Source organism: Mus caroli, chromosome 4 (assembly GCF_900094665.2).
Source record: "Mus caroli chromosome 4, CAROLI_EIJ_v1.1, whole genome shotgun sequence".
NCBI lineage: Eukaryota > Metazoa > Chordata > Mammalia > Rodentia > Muridae > Mus > Mus caroli.
The window spans coordinates 59,765,506-59,786,807 of NC_034573.1; the positions used below are offsets into that span (position 1 = coordinate 59,765,506).

Consider the following 21,302-nt stretch of genomic DNA (forward strand, 5'->3'; position numbering starts at 1 on the left):
TTTCAGGATTCCTATGAAGTTGCATTGGGTCTGGCTGGGCAATCCATGAGAACAGCCACCTCTGAGGTCAATCCATCACTTATGCTAATCCCACATTCAAACTCCATTTTTGGTGTAAACTAAGATAACATAGCATGCTCATTGATTTTAACAATTAGTGGATATTCATTGTTAGGCTGATATATTTTTCTACCCATCTGATAATCACAAGTCACAATTCAAGGTCATCATGTGTTAGTGCACTACAAATATAGCAATATTACTACTAATGATAACAATCATCACCATCATCATCATCACAGAGCCAAAGGAAAAAGGAAAGCAAGAAAAGGAGCTGTGCTGTATTATATAAGCCATCTTCTTTTCACTGGGAAGAAGTACAGGCATTGAATTCGGAAAGAATGTTGAAAGTCAATAGAGAACCTTGTAATTGCTAGCAATTCTCCTGAAATGGGACTTGATGCTCTGTTCCTATCAGGTTAATCACATAAGTGGATAAAGGGGATGGAGGACTGTTATAAAATCAAGTGCTCTGTTTGGGGATTATCTCTCAGTGGTGGAGTTCTCACTTAGCAGGAACAAGGCTTGTGCTCAAACTCTGGACACACACACACACACACACACACACACTCACCAGGTGAGTCTGAGGGCTTTGAAGGCAAAGTCGGGGAATCTGTGCTTTCTTGCCTTTCTGGACTAGTGGTATGTGTGAATTTTTCTCAACAATGGCGGGACTGGTCAACTGAACTCACTTTTATGAAAACCATGGACTACAAATGCCTTCATAGCAACTATAAAATAAGAGAGCTTTGAATAGTCTTGCTCTGATAAGGATGGCATATAAAAGCAAGTGGATATTTCTTATGCACTAGCTAGGTAGGGAAAAGCTATTGTATAGGTAGACCCCTATGGTCTTATATGACCTCACAGTGAGATGAAGAATGCCAAGCAGCAGATAGCAGCATAAATCACATACCTATGAATCAGGTGATAACATATAGGTTCCAATAGGTACCAGAAATTTAAGAGAATGGTGTATGGGGACAGAACAAATAGCAGGTAGCAACCAGAGGTAATGGCACAACACCACATATCATCTTGACTCCCTAGGAATGCTTAGAAAAAAGGGAGGTTAAAGAAATACAGAATTGACTAAAATTTATTTTCTACTCCCAATAGATATAGGAGGTAAAAAATGATACTCAGTTTTCAGAAACATCATAGAGGACTCTCCTCAATTCAGGTGCTCATAAGTTTGTTTGGCCCCAATATCATATACACTATATATGAGCATTATTAATATAGTATTGTCTCATAGAGATATGATATTTTGTAAATCCCAAATTATTGTCTATTGGGTTATTTAATTTCCTTTTTATCATGCATTTGAATATATAGTATGTGTGCATATACATATTTGTGTCTGCATATGTGTGAGGATACATGTACGTAGGTGCATGTGCATGTAGGGGACCAATCAAGAATCTTTCCCTGGTGTTTTCTTTTTGAACCTTATTCTTTGAGGCAGGGTCACTTAGTCAAATTCCGAGCGTGATGATTTAGCTAGTCTTAGTTGTCAGTCTGCTCCAGGGATCTCATTTGTCTGCCTTCCGAGGCTGTAATTACATGGAGGCTGACATACCAACCCAGGATTTATGTTGCTTCTGGGGACCAGATCTCTATGCTCTTGATCGGACAGAAGGCATTGAACTATCTCCTATCCCTCTGCTGTGTTCTTTCATCCTGCAGGGGAAAAAAAAAAAGTCTGTGCATTTAAAAACTACTGTTCTGTTTGGAAGTATTAAGAAACTGAGAAGTCAGAGTTAATTACCAGCTAGTTAAAGATTAAGTTATGACTGAAATCCTTCTCACACAGGATCTAGGAAGGACATGGAAGATGTGGTCTTCATCCTCTATCCTGCCACCTGGTGGTAAAACCTTAGGAAGATACTGTGTTCCCTCATAGACTCATTTATTCATCCATGAGGGGAGCCCATGCTGTACTTTTGTTGTGAGGGATTGCTTGTTTTGTTTGTTTGTTTACATGGAAAGTATAATGGTGCTTGGGAGATAGCCCAGATGGCAGAGAGTGAAGAGAGAGAGAGAGAGAGAGAGAGAGAGAGAGAGAGAGAGAGAGAGAAAGAGAGAGAGATTGAGCTCTTTTCATGTGCTTGTGAACCCAGCGTTGTGGTAGAGTCAGAGACATGCAGATATGCCAGCCTAGCCTTGTAGGCTCAGGCCAGTGAGACATCCTACCTCAAAAGAAAATGGAAAGGTGAGAGAGCCTGAGGATAGATAGTAGAGGGTGTCCTCTAGCATCTACATACAAGCACATAAATGTGCAACTCAACGTATATGAACACTCACACACACACACACACACACACACACACACAGAGAGAGAGACAGACACAAACAATGTAAGGTGTGATTATTTTTTTATACCAGATGAACTTTTTTTTAGAAGGGGATGCATGTAAACTAAACAAGATTGAAGCCTTTACTGGCTTATTGTCCTATTGATTTCATGCAGCAGAGTTTGCTACTAAGCATTGTATCTAAGAGTTTTAAAAGTGTCCTCTTAATCTAGAGAGAAATCCCCTAAAACATCGCAGGCTATTGGATTTCTCTTGCTCTCCTCTTACTTCTTTTCAGATTATGCTAACGAGAGGAAAGAGAAACCCCACTCCTAGACATGTACAGCACACCACGGAGCCCTCAGTCTCATTTCTGCCTTCTGAATGTCATTGCTCAGGGACCTCAACTCTAACGAAGAAGAAGAAGCTTAAGTATTTGAGGAATGAGAAATGATGACAATCTTTTTAGAGAAGCCATTATCATGCTCTGGAGACACAAATTTGGAAAAATCCTCTGGAATTGTTTGTCCACTGATCAGGGCTGCAGTCTGAGGAAATCTCCCTTTCCCTTACTGGGTCTCAAATTTCCAGCATGAAGTCTGAAGAGTTGGCTACAATGTTCAGAATCAGACCTCTAACACCTAGGCGTGCATAGCACACAGAAAAAGTCTTCCAGTTTGGGGGACTTGGATTTCCTTGGTTGTCTATGTCTGTACCTATCTGAGCAATATGTTTCCAATGCAGAGGCCTCTTAGTTGAAATCTTCTACATGACTCACATGAAGATGTGTCTGGCAAGCTCCTTGATCACAGGGTTTACTGGTGAATGGCAATGGGTGAGAATCAAGTTTGCCCAATATGATAATCCAGAGTCTGTCATTAGAGCAAGTAAGAAAGGGCTGTTTTTGTCCACAGGACTCAGGGTAGAGAAGCTGTAGTAGGTCACAGAATGGCGTGACACAGAAGAAAGCAGAGATAGAAAGTGGACAGTGATTCTAATTCAGTTGCTTGAGCCTCCGAAGCCATGAGGAGCATTGCCTTTGGCCATGTGTGTGTCCCCCCACCCCCCCGCCCCGCCCCTTTGCCTCACCTACTCTGTGTCAACTTCCTGTCACTTATAATCCTGGAAACTGAAGTGACCAAACTCTTCACCTGCCTCTAAAGACCTGTTAATCTCTTGCTCTAAACTCCAGGTTTAGATCAAGAAAAAGAAAGTTCTAAAATTTTCTTTTAATGCTGTCCTAGTTTCAGTTATTTCTCCACTGTTATAGAGATGGGTCATCTGTGTATTCTCTCCTTTTTAGTCTCATCTGGAGTACTTAGTCCAGAGTAGTGACTCCTATCATTGCCTCTGACCCCCCTATGCTTCCTGTTCTATGATGAATATTGCTGGTGTACTGAGTTGAATCAACAGATTTCCTGGGGTGTCACTCAGCTTATTGGTTGAGACAAACCTAGTGCAAGCAGTCTGTGCTATAAAATATTCCAGGTGATGTAAGAAAGTTAGGTATAGAAAATAGGAAGATCTCTATCACTTCCTGGGTGGGAGAAGGGATGTCGTCTGAAAGGACAAAGATCTGAAAGCCTGTCCACTTATTTGCTCCAAGGGTTGACAGAGAAATTGACTCTAATTGAAGGGCAAGAAGCTCTAAACAAGCAGCACGTTCAAAGAACTGCATCTAATCAGGTCCATTTGGCTCTAGTGTAGGCTGAAGTCAAGTGGTGAATGATGTGCACGGAGCGGTTGGAAAGGAGCCAAATGAAGAGACCTGAATGCCGGGCTGAGCCTGTCTGGCAGTACCACTGCTTCTGAAGCATATGTTTAAACTTCCCCCAGTTCAACAACATTCACACACCTATGCATATGTGCACACACATTTACTTTATAAAACTTCAAGTTCATGAGATCTAACCCCACCTATAATCGTAGCTCAGAAACTTAAAAATCAAACAACTACCTTAGGCAATCCTTACCAAAAAAAATCATCAATTTTGGAATGCATTTTCATAGGTAACAGGTATCATCACTTAACTTCTCCTGTATCCCTATTTTATAACAGATAATGGAATCCCATGAAAGAAAACATTTCCTTCTTTTAAACCAACCCCCTGCTTTAGCCATCTGCATAATTTTCTTAATACCAACAGAGGCATGCTTTCCAAAAGCCATTTCTAAAACCAATTTCCAAAAAAAAGCCTATTACCAACTTTGAGTCTCAACTGCAACATCATCTAAACCATACCAAAGAATCTATGCTGGGTATTATTTCCATCTTACTGACCTCCTCTGCATGCACTGTGTTCGTGGAACTAAGTCAGGTTGTGTTTTAATATCAAAAGCACCATGAGCTTCTAGAATTCAGAGCATCCCATGAAGGACACTTACGTTATATTATCTCAATTTATTTTTCTAAAAATTTAAAGAGGTGGGTTTAAAGATCCCACCTCACAGAAGAGGTGAGCAGCCTGATATTTGAAGGGACACAAAGGCAGTAAGTTTGAGCTAGCAATTCTCAACCTTCCTAATGTTCTGACCCTTTGATACAGTTTTTTCATGTTATGGTGATTCCCCAACCATAAAATTATTTTTGTTCCTACTTCATAATTATAATTTTATAATTTTGCTACTATTATGTGTGTATTTATACAAACACACATATACATATGTGTGTGTGTATTTTCTGATTGTCTAGGACACCCTTATGAAAGAGTCATTTGACCCTAAGGAGGGCATAATGCCCAGGTTGAGAGATGCTGCTTTGCGGTGTTTTACTTCCATCCATTTCCCCTTGCAGAGAGGGTCCTGAGTGTATGAAGAGCTCCTAGGCTAAAGAACACTCACCACACATCCCGAGGAGTCCACCTGGCGGTCAGACACACACTTGAAGTTACGGGTACAGCCCCCGTTGTTCCTTGAGCAGTCACGGACTGGACCAAAGGAGGACAGCAGGTCATTGATGGTTTCAAAGTACGTGGACAACATTGCTTCTTCCCTTGGAAAAAAAAAGGGGGATGGTTAAACCTCAGAAATAGCTGTATAATCATTTGGTTGGTTTGGTTTTTATTGCTTTTTATTAATATGAGTCCAACATATTAGAAATAATTATTCATTTTGTTTTTAATCTGGAAAATAATGCAAATAAAAGGGAGGCAACAGTGGAGAGCATGGTGCTTCCATCCTGTTGTTATAAGGAAAACGAGATTTACATCTTCATGTATTATTTCAGTTAGTCCCACTATTATGGAAGGTGACTGGTTATGAGATTTCAACTTTGCCAATAGAACAGCTGTGTCTTAGAAATTTGAATTTTCTTTCCTAAGGATTATCAAGAACTTACACTGTAAAATACCTAAGGACTAGCTTACATTGTAGCAGTTTGTATCAAGTTCCAACTAGTTGCCCCACTCACAGGACATTTAATCTACACAAAACTCTGTTCTTTGACCACATGTTTATAGGGGGTCTCAAAAACTGTACAGCAGCTGTATGATTCAAATGTTATTATTCTGATCTGGATTTATAAAATTGAGGCTACAAATGTTGAAGGATTTATCTCCAAATTGCCTAGGCTATAAATACAAGATCTAACTAGAAGCACAAGGCTCTAGCCCTAGGACAGCAGAAATGATTGTTTTCAAGCCATGTCATGAAGCTCAAATTGTTAAATCTGTCAACAACTATGGTTGGGAAGGTGACAGAATTCTCTCCAAATGAGGTTCCTCTTACTTACAGACCTGCCACAAACATGGTTGGATTCCCTAAGATGGATTCTATAATATGAGCAATATAAATGAAAGTATCTCTTGCTATTTTATGAGTAAAGAGCTTCTCAAAGGGTAATATGCTTGCACTAGGTGAGACAAGCGTCTTAAAGATACAGTGAGTGGTAAGGGTATCCCACTGGAGGTGGGAATCAGGAGTGTTTTCTGCCATGAGATGTTGCTTATTCCAGAATGGCAGAAAGGAAAGGCAAATGTAAGAACAGAAAGAGCTGGTGACAGACCAGCAATGATGTTTCCCACTCTTTTTCCATTCAAGCCTATAGTTCTCAGGTTGGATTTCTAAACTCATTTTCTTTTTTTAATCTTTCTCTCTTTGGTCTGAGTATTATAATGATTGGCAGTGAACTTGGTAAATCCAGCTCTAATTAGATATTCCTCTGTTCAATAACTCCTCTGTACTTCCAGAAGGGCATCTCAAGTACTTTTCTTGACCCTCAAGGCTCTTCAAAATCTTTCCCCTGGATACCTATTTGTGATGGCTCTTTTTAGTTATCACTTGGGCTACCTCTGGAATTAACTACTATGTGAGCAGCTGTGTACATCTGTAGGGATGTTTTCTCAATTCAATTATTTGAAGTGGGAAGCCCCACTTTTATTTCAGGTTTTCTGAGGTGAGAGGATATACCTGTAGTGCATACCTTTTGAGATGGGAAGCTCCACCTTTAATCTAGACAACACCTTCTACTAAAACCTTGTACAAAGGACAGGGAAGAAGGATGCTTGCTCTTTGTGTGCTTCCTCTTGCTGTCACTGGCAATTCCATTCTCTCACTAACATTACAGTCTACTTCTTTAGGATTCTGGCATATACTAAATTCCTGCTGAGACAGCCAGTGTGGGGACTGAACACTACTGGATGCTTAGACTTTCCATTAATAGACATTTTTGGATTAGCTGACCACAAGCTGTAGGCTGCTTTAATAAGTACCATATATACACATCTATTATATATTATGTAATATCAATAACATATTAATAAATGCCATGTATATTTAATAAATACTTTATATCCATATATTCAAAATAGGTAAAAGTTTCTGTTGCTATTTTATGGAATATATATATATATATATATATATATATATATATTCCTCTGTTCAATAACTCCTCTGTACTTCCAGAAGGGCATCTAAAGTACTTTTCTTGGCCCTCAATATATATATATATTGGCCCTGGGAGTGGCACTATTTACAGACATTGCCTTGTTGGAGTAGGTGTGGCCTTGTTGGAAGAAGTGTGTCATTGTGAGCATGGGCTTTAAGACCCTTATCTTAGCTCCTTGGAAGCCAGTCCTCTCCTAGCTGCCACTGAAACAAGATGTTAGAATGTTCACTAGCTCTTGCATCATGCCTGCCTGGATGCTGCCATGTTCTTGCCTTGATGATAATGGACTGAACCTCTGAACCTGTAAGACAGCCCCAATTAAAAGTTGTTCTTGTAAGTTGCCTTGGTCATGGTGTCTCTTTACAGCAACGACAATATGCTTATTCATATAAATATATTTATTCCTATACTCATTCTATCAGCTATATTCCTCTAGAGAACCTTTTTGACTGCTATTTGACCCTATTTATTCTACTTTCATATTTTCTATTGCATGTTTTCCTGCTTCTTATTATTTGAATACTGAACCTTAGGTCAGTCATTATAAAAACAGATTTTGGAATACAGTTATACCCAGAGGGATGATTGGGAAATTCCCTTGAGAGATGAATCTGTACAAAGAGAGCAAGTCAAGACTTGGTAAAGGACCCACAGTAAAGCATCAGTTGATACCATGTTGAGTTCAGGGTCTCAAGAGGACATTTATTGACATCCCAGATGATAACAAAGCACCTGAGCCTTTGCATTCCCACATCCTTTGGCTGTTGAATGGATTGCTGACCAGAAGAGAACAAGTGGGTATCATTGGGCAAGGAAGTACTCTGTGACTAACGGATACTAAAGATTCAGGCCTGGCAGCTGCCAATGCTTACATCAAGAAGATGAAGAGAGTCCAGCCTGGGTGACAGAACGTGTATCAGTATGTTCAGTCTGAGTGTTAACCCATGCTTGGAACCAGAAGTGTCTTTTACTTAGGAGTTTTGGAGGTGGCAAGCAGTATAGATCACATATACTTAATTTATTCAACACCTGTCTTCCTAAAAATTTAAAGTTTAAAATGCTATAAAACCTGCAGTTTTGATTATTGCCTTATGACCTGCATGTCATCTGAATGCTAATCACATTTTCCTTTCTGCCTAAGATATTTATCTCAGAATTATCTTCCTGATGAAATACCAAGACACCTTGAAAACTGATTAAATTCTTTTACTCATTCATCCATTCACTCATGTACACACATATCTTACATGTTTATTGATTAGATAATTAATATGTACTAGATCCTGTTCTATGTCCTGGGATACAGCAGTGATCACAGACAAATCCTTTTTGTTACACATTATTGTTGTGTCTTTCATAGATCCTTCTCTTCTTACTAGATTGAATTCCTGTATCTTGTGGGTACACTGCTTAAATCTATGACATAACTGAATGCCATTACCAGTTCCCTTGTCTACTAAGGAGAGTGTACGCTTTTGCAGGAAACGGTTTAGGATTTATTCATGCCTATATAGCTCCCAAGGCAGAGCATGACAGAATATGGGCTAGGTAATTGTGTTGAAATGAGCAAACAAACAAACAAACAAACAAACACAGAAAGCATAGATGCAGGCTCCATGAAATGTATACTTTTGCAAACATTCTGTCCAAATAGGACATGCTGCTCCCTGCTGTGGCCCTGCATTCCCATTCTAGGTCCTTCATGTTTGCTTCTGTATAAAGAGACAATGGAGATTGCATAGGCAGAATTCTGTGATTGTCCCTAGATCAGCATAGAGTGAAGAGACAAGTATATGGGAGGTGGGGTAACAATATAAAATGAAATCCTTAGGAGATTGCCCATGTTTAAAGACAGAAAGAGTTGAAGATCTTGGGAAGACACAAAGCTTTAAAATGTAAACACAATCAGAGGTATTAAAAAAGGGAAGAGCCAGAAGGAGATCTAGACAGAAATGGAGGGGATCTGAGAAGATGAGATCAGGAAAAGAGACAAGCACAGAGATGTGCCTAGGAAAAGAAAGAAACTGAGGCACAGACACATAGTCAGCCAGAGATAGTAAAGAAAAGCAGAAAGTCGATAGGAAGACAGACACATGGGTAGACAGCCCAGCAGGGGAAGAGATTCAAATATAGTGTGTAAAGAACAGCCAAATGGGGACAGGAGAAGTATATGTACAGAGACATAAAATGAAGAGACAGAATAGAAGAGGGAAATAAAGGAGTGAGAAAATACATAGAAAGAGGAGAGGCAGAGAGAAGGAGAAGATGAGCAAGATTTAAAAAGAAAGAGGGTAAATGAAAGACATGGACTGGAAAATAAAAGAATGACAGAGAAAAAACAGAAGTAAAAAAGAAAATAAGCAAAAGATGTCACTTTTCTGCAGGACCTAAAGACTACAAATGAACAGACTGCTTGCTAGCTCTTAGAAAGATCAATTCTGCATAAGCACTGTACACATGGGGAACTCTACTTAAAGACACAAAGGCCTGACACAGGACTCTTGCTAAGCCAAGAGGAGTGATTATGTCCAGACAGGAAATGAAGCAACTAAGCACAAGAAATAAAAGGAGGTCAGGGCAGACACTGCATTTTTTTTCCCTTAAGACTTGAGAATTCAACCCATTATTCTGGCCTGAGTTTAGGTTTTGGGGTTGTTGTACTCTGTTGTACTTCTGAGCTGCCCGAGTAGCATGAAATAGGGGGTGAATAAAAGGTTCAGTGGGCCTCCTCCAAGAGACAGAGGCAAGCTGGACTGATAGTGTAAGGTCAGGGTACCAGAGACCTGCATGAGAATCTAGTCCATGACATACATTACCACCATCATCAATACTGCCTTCCCCATTAATGATTTCCTGGCATGTGCTATATGCAAAGGATAGTGTAGGGTCTTTTTATTTTGTTTTTTTTTTATCCCTATGCAATTGCTTTTGATTTTCTAATAGCTTTGTAAAGTACCTATGTTTCCTTCCTTTGGGTAACTGCACAGAGTAGATTGGGGGAGTTGTGTCACTTTCCCTGGTCACTCAGGCAAGGGGAGTTTGTGCACACATGTCCGCTGGAGTTCTTCCATGACACAGTTAAGCATCAACAAATTGTTAGTAGTAGCTCAGAGCCCATAGCAGTTAGGGCAATAAGCAACCATCAATGTCCAGTTCCTCTATGACTTAGAGAAAGATGGATGGAAAGAGCTTTTTTTTTTTTTTTTTTTTTTTTCCATTTACACAATCCCCACACTAACTTCTGGCCCCTATGGTCCACAACACTATGAACCAAAATAGAAATAAAAGGTCCAAACCCTGTGGTTCTTTATTTCAGCTGCAAAGAAAATACTACAAAGTGGGTAAGCTAAATAAATTGTGTCCCGGGTCTGGAGATTTTAAGTTGAAGATCAAGGTCTTGACAAAGCCATAGTCATTCAGCATTAGATAGGGAGTAATTTTGTGTTTTCATAGCTCCTGAAGACCACTCTTAGCTTTCCTTATTTCCATGGCTTGGAACTTTATGACCCAATCTCTCTCTCTACTATTTCAAGGACTTCTTCCCCTTATCTGTGTGTCATTCCCTCTCCTTTAAAGGACATTGCTAACTTCTAAGTTTGAAATGCATCCAAATTTCATTCAAAAATGTAATTACCCAGGCAACATGCTTTACATATGGGGCTGTCCTGAGGTGACAGTGTTTTGAGGGTTGAGACCATGGAAATAGAATCATGTCCTAGTGGAGGACTCTTGACCTTTGAGCATCCCCCATGTATTAGATGACCTTACTTTCTACCTATTCAGAGGACACAGTCCTTCAAATGTCATCTCAGGAGCACAGACCAGGATCCAAGCAGACTATTACCCTGCTGGTACTTTGATCATGGATCTCTTAGCTCTGAAATTATAGGAAACATATTTTCATTCTTTATAAAGCAACCAGCCTGTATGTTTTCTTACAGCAGCACAAGGTGCTAAGACAATCATGCTTTTAATGTGGAGTTATAAAAACTTTGAATTCAGTGTTGCCCACTTCCAAAACTCATATTCGTTCTCCTACATGAAGTTTCCTGTCAAACTCTATCTTATCTCTATAATGTGAGCTATATTTGCTTTGCTTACAACTCTAGACCGTTATAAAACCAGAATAATTTGATATATACAAATGTGTTCTTGAAACTTGAAAACACACTGTTCATTTATTCAATAAATATTTGAGTACTTATTGCATGACAGGTACTAGATTAAGGATGATTCCAGATCATATTTAGCTTCTCTGTAATTTGGTTTCTTTTCCAATGCCTAGAAACCGTCTAAACATTTCCAAATGTGTATCTAGCTCTTGTATCTTACATCCAGCTCTTATATCTAGCTCCCTACTGTAATTCTGCTCCTTTTCCCAGTGGAAAAATTTGATTTTAAACTAGAAACAGCCGGACCCCAACAGATTGGGTAAGACTGCAGCCCCCATCACCTGGCTGCTCAGGGGCAGTTGCTTCATCTGGGTACCATTCAGCTTTGTCAGTCTGTGAACCACACAGAGTAAGCATTAGGCAGGGTGGCTGGGAACAGATGCTGGCATGGCTCGCTGTTAATAGACACCAGGAAAGGTCCATGCCTCTCAGAGAGAGGTGTGAATGTATGACTCAGAGCCCAGACAGTGACAAGCCCCCTACTGATGCACACTAATCACTCTCTGGTAACAACATGAAACGTGGGGGAGGAAGAGGCAACAACTACATGATTGGAGTCAAGCTTTCCTCCCACCTCTCTTTCTCAGTTTCCCTCGCAGGCCTCGCATTCTGCAAGGAAAAATGCTTGTCTGGAATCAAACTACCCTGCAGCAGAAGGGCAGCCACACAAGCTATAAGAGTTTGTTGTTGTTGTTTTTGTTGTTTGTTTTTTGTTTGTTTTTAAGCGAGTCTCTCAACTTCAAGCTTCCAGCTTATTGAAAAAATGGGGTTACTAATATCCTGATAATTAAGTTTGCATAAAAAATAAACTCAGTTATTAGTCTGAAATACCCAGTGATACCAAGAACAGAGAAAGCCTCAACAGTTAGTAGTGCATAGCATGGTAAAAGTTTCAAAAAGCATGGCTTAAAAAGGTAAGGAGCGCCGGGTGTGGTGGCGCACGCCTTTAATCCCAGCACTCGGTAGGCAGAGGCAGGCAGATTTCTGAGTTCGAGGCCAGCCTGGTCTACAGAGTGAGTTGCAGGACAGCCAAGGCTACACAGAGAAATCCTGTCTCGAAAAACCAAAAAAAAAAAAAAAAAAAAAAAAAAGGTAAGGAGCCCATGAAAGAACTAGGGAAGTAGCAGGGGGTCCATTTGCTCATGTGAAGTGTTCCATGGCTATCTGACTTATGCTGGGCACCTGGCTGTTTCCTGGATGTGATGTAGCATGTTACCTCTATCAGTGGGTCTAAAGGACTCATTGTGTTTCACAATGGCAACCCTCTACCCCGGGCCCCATCAACCCTCCCCCCCCAACACCTTTCTTTCCCAAAAATAGTTCTACCAACTAGAGACCAAGCATTCAAATAGATGATCCTGTGAGGACCATTCTCATTCATACTGGCACATTATCAGTGGGTATGATAGTATGGTGGTTTGAATGACAATATCAATGGGTCTAAAGGACCCACATTAACTGAAAAGCAATATTGCACTTGAGACAGCAAGGATTGGTAGCAAATCCATTAAAAAAATAACAATGGCCTGGATAATGGAGTTACATCAGAAGGAACAGTGCATGCAGAAGCCTGGAGTAGAAGATGGTATATAACCTGATGGGGGACTGATGTGAGATGCAGGAAGGCAAGCATGTCAAGAAGGCTGGACAGCAGGCAAACTAGAGAGGGTTCTTTGTGTCAGGTACTGATGAACACTGGCCTTCATCATAAGAGCTAGGGGCTTCAACAAAGATTCTAGCAGAAGTTCTAAATTTTACTCAGGCTAATCATGAGGGTGAATAGGTTTAAAAACCATAATTATAGAAGCAAGGACAACTACTATGACAATAATAACTATAGACTGTGCATCCATAATGGTCACACCATAATTTCAACACTACAAGTTTCCATTCACTTACTCTTTCCAAACACAGTGACGTAAATCATAAATCACCCCATTTTACAAAAGAAACTGAGACATCATCTGGAGGATTAACTTGGTGGGAAAGCAATAAAGATGGTACGCAGTCTAAGGAGGAATAGTGTGGTGGTTTGAATGAGCGTGGTCTTCACAGGGTCATCTATTTGAATGCTTGGTCCCTAGTTGGTGGAACTGTATTTGGGAAGGATTAGGGAAGTGTAAGGGGATGTGTCACTGGGTCTGGGTAGGGGGTCAAAGCTATAAAAGCCCATGCCAGGCCCAGGTTTACTGACTGCTGTTTGCAGAGAAGATCTATGCCCTCCGTTACTGCTCCAGCATCATACCTCCCTTTGTATCACCATGCTTCACACTTTGATGGTTATGTGCTCCTCCTACATGTAAGCAAACCCCAGTTAAATGCTTTCATGAGTTGCCTTGGTCGTGGTGTCTCTTCACAGCAATAGAACAACTAACTAAGTAAAGCAGAAATTTGCTGGGACAGCTGTGGAGGTGAATCATGTTTGCAGGGAAGGAATGTATCCCATGTAGTAGTAATAAAATGCCTGACATCTACTGGAAAGTTAGTGTTCTAATCTCATATGAGCTACCTCATTTAACTCTTGCCTTAGGCCCATAGAGTGCTCTTATTTTCCTATTTTTACCTCAATATGAAAGGTGTATGTCCACAAATGTAGGACTTGTCCCTTTCAGACTTGAGAAGATTGGCAGAGAACCCAAGCAACCGACCTAGGTCCATCCCAGGAGTGTCTAAGCCCAGTCTCCTTGGTTTCCTGGCTTCCTCTTTATGATTCTTTCTTTGCCAGTGATTCTGTGAGTTGGGTTCAAGCTGACACTTCATATTCCCCTTCCTCTAGCAATTATAGTGTGTGCTAATTTAGATGGAGAGAATAGATTGCTGAGCAGAGTGGTCTCATAGCTTCCTGTGAGCATCTTGTGTCTTTGAGTAGCTTGTAACTTCCTGCATACTAAGAGACTCCTTGATCACATCTCCTGGTGCAGTGAGCATGCTGCAGCTGCTCTCTGAATAAGGACAGGGCAAAAGGATCAGAGGAAGCGGGTGGGTAAGGTTGATTAGCTTTGTGGCCTTGGGAACAAAGGAAAACTGATTACGACGCCCATTGTTCATCTGTGAAATAGGCAATGGCATTCAAAGCACAGGGCTGTGGGTCAGAATGCAGTGAGTTAACAGATATGAGTGCTCAGATGGGGATCTTCATAAAGGATGAGCATGTTTCAGAATGTATTTGTACACTGGATAAATATTTACTTACATTCACCATGTGAGCTGGAGGTTAAGGGTACAGGAAAGAGCAAAGCAGCTGTGGCTTGAGGTTTGCTAAATAGAACAGAGATAGGGCAGGTATCTGTTTCTGCAGTGGTAGAGGTGTCTGCTTCAAAGCCCAGGCTTATGCTTGGACACTTGCTACATCTGTGCTTGTGTATCTCTATTCATGTCTGTGTCTCGATCTGTATCTAAGGATGTAATTACATACTTTGATGGATGCTCTGAAACATTGCACACCAGGAAAACATATGGCAAAGATGCAGATCTAATCTAGGGTGAAGAGGTTGGAGCTAGGGGAAGAATGTCACTCCCAACCAATTCAGCCTGGGGCCTGGTGAGGCTTAAACCACAAGGGCTTCCTCAGAAATATCCTGATGATATATGTTCCACCTCTACCTCTACAGTTACAATGATGTCCAACTGATCTTAGAGGCCATCTTTCTTCTTCCCCACTCTTGATTTGACTGTTCAGTAATAGACATTCTCGTTGCCCTCCCCTTTCTGAGTCCCATCAATATTTTTTAAAAAGAAACAACAGGAGAAAAAAAAACTGACTCAGTTACAAATGCTGAATCTTGGGGATTTATTCATGAAGTACCCACATAGAGTCTCAGATTGCTCCACACGACTCACAGCCCAGAGAGAAGCTTATTGTGATTGGCACCCGATAGTAAGAGGCCCCACATTTCTGGAAGGCTTTCTTAGAAAGCCAGCACCTTTCCCAGCTGTGAGTGCCCTAGGCTGCTGGGAACTGGAAGATTTTGTAGAGCCTGGGGTGACAGAGGGTTTTCTGTACACCAGCAGAGCCCACCATTACACAATATGTAGGTCTTTATCAGCAAGAAAGGTGAGCACCAGCCTGAGGGGGAAGGTGCAGCTCTGTCTCCCTCTCCTGTGTCTTTCACCATCTTTGGGTCTCTCTTTCTACACGAGCACAATAATCTCAGAGTTCTTCCAGGTTGATGATATTATATGGCTCCCCAGAAAGTCTGTCCCTGTTTTCTGTTGTCTACTATTAATGTTGAAGATAAAGTACAACTGTAAGAATGGGGGGGAAGGGGAGGGATCACACCCAAGGAAATTAAGGGGCTTATACCAATCAGCAGGGAAATCAGAAATAAATACCAGTGTACCACTAAAACGTTGCCCCACCATTTATTAACTCTCTGAGCCTCATTTGTTTCTGCAAAAATGGTTGACAATACCCAACTCCTAAGTTATCAGGTAGATTCAGCAACAACACAATTACATAGAAGAAGAAACTGTGCCATACTCTCTACTGACCAATGTCATAAGCAGCATCTTAGAAATCAGAATGATTTAAAATCAAAATGAATAATTAAATCATAATAAATTAATATATCAATAAATAGGCACATGAAAATACTCTGCGAGTCTCTGAACCTAAAACAGAAATAGCTACACTCACTTCAATTTAGGGATGACCACTACCAACCACTGCAGGTTTCCATCCACCCTGGAAATTGCTCAAGCCCAGACAATTTTCTTGTATGTGTTCTTGCATTAATACACGAAATACTTTGTCAGTCTCATGAAGCCAGAGGCCCCACACACATCACAATCCTGTTTTTCATGCATGGAGCCAAATACAAAAGCATTCTAAAAGAAATCATTTATCAAAATCTTTTTTTTTAAAGCCACTTGTAGCACAATAATATATATGCTTCTTTAGTGACACATCAAATTAAAAGATCCAGTACCAGATGCAATAATAACCATAAATTCAAAGTAGCTATGAGCATAAGCTATATTTTAAGACATCTGCAACAAATGAAATATGATATCAAGCTATATGTAATTTCCATTGACGACAAAGCCACAGATGTTGTTAACACACTCGTGTGTGTTGCTGCTGTTTGCAAAGAAAGGGGATGTTACATCTCCCTGAGAGTCTAGCAGAAGTAGCAGGATATTATTCTCCTATGTCGTTTCATAGATCTGCACCCTGAACCCCAGGTAAAGGACTACAGCCTAGACTGACTCCTGAGCATATGAAGTCCTTTGACAAATGCATGTCACTTTGTGAACATAATCCAAAACTTGGGTCTAGATAGGAAGAGACAGGAAATTAAAAACCTCAAGTCTGATCACACCAATATAATTACATCCTGGGAAGCCCCATAGGATGTGGTAAAAGGACAGACATTGGCTTCAGAAAAATATAAAAATCCCAAGGGTTTTGACATTGTCAAAGTCACCTTGCTTCCCTGACAAATGTCACTGCAGTGTTTCCTAAAAGTGTGACTGTGGAAGGGGCTGGAAGACATTGGATCTCTGTGCAAGCACACAGCTCCTTATCCCTATATCTTTACATCTGTTTTTTGTGTGAGTTTGTGTGTGTGTGTGTGTGTGTGTGTGTGTGGGTGGGGGGGAGTATTACAGACACTGCAGTTAGTCCTGAGGAAGGAACATGGTAGATAGGCAATTTTCAAAATTTTCAGTATTTTCTGGGTGTCATGCCCCAGGCAAGATGTGCTTCATACTATAGAGACAAGATCCTGCCCTCAGGAAGCACACAGTCCAGGGCAAAAGGCATGGGCAAAGCCATTGCCACAGGCCAACAAAACACATATAAGTGCATCATATCAGGTCAGAGTATTATCCCCACAAAGAAACAGTGACTTCTTCCTGGCCTGTGTGGAGAAGACTTCCGAGAGCAGGAAGGATATGATGGGTCTCAAGTAATCAGGGGACAATGCTGATTAAAGAAATAAAGAATGGAAGGGGATGTGCAGAAGGGAAGAGTGGAGGAGCAGAAAGGATGTGGTTGTTAAAGACCAGCATCCACAGAGATAGAGAATGAAGAGCCAGAGGCGGAGAGCTGCAGAAACAGGTAGTGGGCCTGTGACTAAGGCAGGTAGTGAATAGCTGAAAATGGAAGCTTGTTGCTTCTGGGCTTTGTAGACATTTGCCACCTTAACACTAAAAGGTAGCACTGATTAGCCAAATTTATATGTGAAAATATATAAGGCTCAAAGTGAGGAACTCACTCACAAGCCCACAGCTCCCTCTGGGGAACCTGGAGTATTTATTTCCATTCTTTAGGCTGAGGCAGAACTCACTTGCTCCTAGCCTCAGCAAAACTAACAAGGAGCTGTCCTGAAGGTAAACTCAACGTGGCTGTTCTGTACAGCCACAGCGGGAGCTGGATGGTATCCTGAAGCTCTTCCTGAGTGAATGACGTTTGAAGAAGACTAGGCCCTCTCAAGTTCCACCATCAGACTCAGGAAGCTAAGCCTTTGACTTGGACTAGGTCAGTCGGAGTTCTGCCTTCTCCCCACATTACAAGAGCCCCATTCTGCTTCCTTTGTACATTCCTTCTCTGAGCCTATTGAGGACTTTGGAGAGAGCAAGCACAGAAGAGTGTGGTGATCACAGTAACTCAAGCAGCTCTTCAGGCAGCAGTGAACCAATAGATCAAGCTGAGACCCGGCCTTGTCTCTCTTCTGCATCACTTGTGCCTGCCTGGAGACTCTTGCTGGCTTTTGTCCCGACCACTCTGGCTCCTGCCACATTCTGGAACGCAGCACTTATGATCAGCACAGGAGTGGGTGACCAGCTCTAGCTTTTCCCTAAGAGATTGCCCAATGACACATAGTGGATGCTAGAGCAAAGAGAAGCTGGCCACAGGGAGACACATCTGAAAAGTTCTGGGTGGTTAGAGAAATGGGAGTATAGGGCCTCTGAGTTTCCCAAAACTAATTCCTCTTTAGCTCTTGCAGTCATGTTTTTGCTGCCCACAAATTCTCATGGCCTTTAATTGTGTTTTTTTTCCCTACCCTTCCCTTTCCTTTCCTTCCCTTCCCTTTCGTTTCCTTCCCTTCCTTTCTCTCCCTCGCTTTGTCCTCCCTTCCCCCCTCCCTCCCTCCCTTCCACTTTTCCTCCTTCCCTCCCTCTTTCTTTCCTTCCTTCCTTTCTCTTTCTCTTTCTCTTTCTCTTTCTCTTTCTCTTTCTCTTTCTCTTTCTCTTTCTCTTTCTCTTTCTCTTTCTCTTTCTNCTTTCTCTTTCTCTTTCTCTTTCTCTTTCTCTTTCTCTTTCTCTTTCTCTTTCTCTTTCTCTTTCTCTTTCTCTTTCTCTTTCTCTTTCTCTTTCACTTTTTACTTAGCTTTTAAGTCTAATATACAGAACATTAGTTTTCTTCATAGTATTTTCATGCATTCTTCTTTTTTTTATTTTAGAAATATTTCTTTTTTGTATTAATTAATTTATTTGTTTATACTCCATATTTTATTCTGCTTCCCCTGTCCACCCTCTGACTGTTCCACATCCCATATCTCCTCCTCACTCCCTTGTCTCCATGTGGGTGCCCCCATACCCCACTTCACTTGACTTCTAAACTTCCTGGGGCCTCCAGTCTCCTGAGGTTAGGTGCAACATTCCTGAATAAACATAGACCTGACAGTCCTCTACTGCATATGGGGGCCTCATATCAGCTGGTGTATTCTGCCTGTTTGGTGGTCCAGTATTTGAGAAATTTCAGAGGTCCAGATTAACTGAGACTGCAGGTCCTCCTACAGGGTTCAGATTGAGCTGCAGATTCTCCTATAGGACTGCCCTTCTCCTCAGCTTCTTTCAGCCTTCCCCAATTCAACAACATGGGTGAGCTGCTTCTGTCCATTGGTTGGGTGCAAATATCTGTATCTGACTCTTTTCAGCTGTTTGTTGGGTCTTCCTGAGTGCAGCCATGCTAGGTCCCTTTTTGTGAGTGCTCCATAGTGTCAGGCCTTGGGACCTCCCCTTGATCTGGATCCCACTTTGGGCCTGTCACTGGACCTTCTTTTCCTCAGGCTCCTCTCCATTTCCATCCCTGTAATTCTTTCAGACAGGACCAATTTTGGGCCAGAGTTGTGACTGTGGGATGGTAACCCCATCCTTTACTTGCTGTCCTGTCTTCCTGCTGCAGGTGGACTCTATAAGTTCCCTCTCCCTACTGTCAGGCATTTCATCTGAGGTCCCTCCCTTTGATTCCTGAGTCTCTCACCTCCCAGGTCTCTGGTGCATTCTGAAGGGTCCCCCAACCTCTTATCTCCCAAGGTTGCTTGTTTGCATTCTTTCTGCTAGCTCTCAGGGATTTAGTCTTTTTCCTTCACCCAATACCAGATCAGGCTCCCCTCTCCCCCCATCCCCACCATCCACTTTCCCCCTAGGTCCCTCCCACCCTTCCTCACTTGTGATAGTTTCTTTTCTCTCCCAAGTGCAAATAAGTGTCCGCACTTGAGCACTTCAGCTTGTTGACCTTTTTGAGTTCTGTGGACTGTATCTTGGGTATTCTGTACTTTTTTTTTTTTTTTTTTTTGGCTAATATCCATGAATTAGTGAGTACATACCATGCATGTCCTATTAGGTCTGAGTTACCTCACTCAGAATGATATTTTCTAGTTCGATCCATTTGCCTGCAAAGCTTGGCATGTCCTCATTCTTAATAGCTGAGTATTATTCCATTAGGAAAATGAACCACATTTTCTGTATCCATTCTTCTGTTCTGGGACATCTGGGTTGTTTCCAGCTTTTAGATATCACAAATAAGGTTGCTATGAACATAGCAGTGGAACATGTGCATGATGTGGCATCTTTTGAGTATATTCCCAAGAGTGTTATAGTTGGGTCTTCAAGTAGATCTATTTCCAATTTTCTGAGGAACCTCCAGATTGACTTCCAGAATGGCTGTACCAGTGAGCAATCCCACCATCAATGAAGGAGTCTTTTTCTATATCCTCTCCAACATGTGCTGTCACCTGGGTTTTGATCTTAGCCATTTTGATTGGTGTAAGCTGGAATCTCAGGGTCATTTTCATTTATCTGATCATTAAGGACTTTGAACATTTCTTTAGGTGCTTCTCAGGCATTTGAGTTTCCTCAGTTGTGAAATCTCAGTTTAGTTCTATACCCCATTTTTTATTGGGTTGTTTGGCTTTTGGTGATTAGCTTCTCGAGTTCTTAATATATTTTGGATATTAGCCCTCTATTGGATGTGGAGTTAGTGAAGATTTTTTTCCCCAGGTTGTAAGTTGCTAAATTGTCTTATTGACTATGTCCATTGCCTTACAGAAGCTTTCCAGTTTCGTGAGGTACCATTTATCAATTGTTGATCTTAGAGCTTAAGCCATTGGAGTTCTGTTTAGGAAATTTCCCCCTGTGCCAATGAATTCAGGGCTCTTTCCCACTTTCTCTTCTATTAGATTCAGTGTATCTGGTTTTATATTGATGTCCTTGGTCTACTTGGACATGAGCTTTGTACAAGGTGACAAATATGCGTCTATTTTTATTATTCTACATACATACAGCCAGTTAAACTAGCCCCATTTATTGAAGATGATTTTTTTTCCCTCTGTATATTTTTGACATCTATGCCAAAGATCAAATAACCGTAAGTGTGTGGTTTTATTTTTGTGTCTTCAATTCTATTCCATTGATCAGCATGTCCATCTCTGTATCAATACCATGCAGTTTTTATCACTATTGCTCTGTAGTAAAGTATGAGTTCAGGGATGGTGATTCTCCTAGATGTTCTTTTATTGTTAAGAATTATTTTTGCTATTCTGGGTCTTTTGCCTTTCCAGATGAATTTGAGAATTGCTCTTTCCATGTCTTTGAAGAATTGTGTTGGGATTTTGATGAGGATTGCATTGAATCTATAGATTGCCTTTGGTAGGATGGCCA

At 41.1% G+C, this 21,302-nt stretch overlaps 1 protein-coding gene across 4 annotated transcripts in view; it reads right to left on the reverse strand.

Moving 5' to 3' along the window:
* The window catches only part of Astn2 (astrotactin 2), a 955,818-nt gene that overhangs the window by 390,617 nt on the left and 543,899 nt on the right, over positions 1-21,302 (reverse strand). For all 4 annotated transcript variants that reach the window (XM_021160105.1, XM_021160104.1, XM_029476272.1 and 1 more), the window contains one exon: positions 5,199-5,349. In XM_021160105.1, coding sequence (XP_021015764.1) covers positions 5,199-5,349 — 151 coding nt within the window. The remainder of the gene's footprint in view (positions 1-5,198; positions 5,350-21,302) is intronic.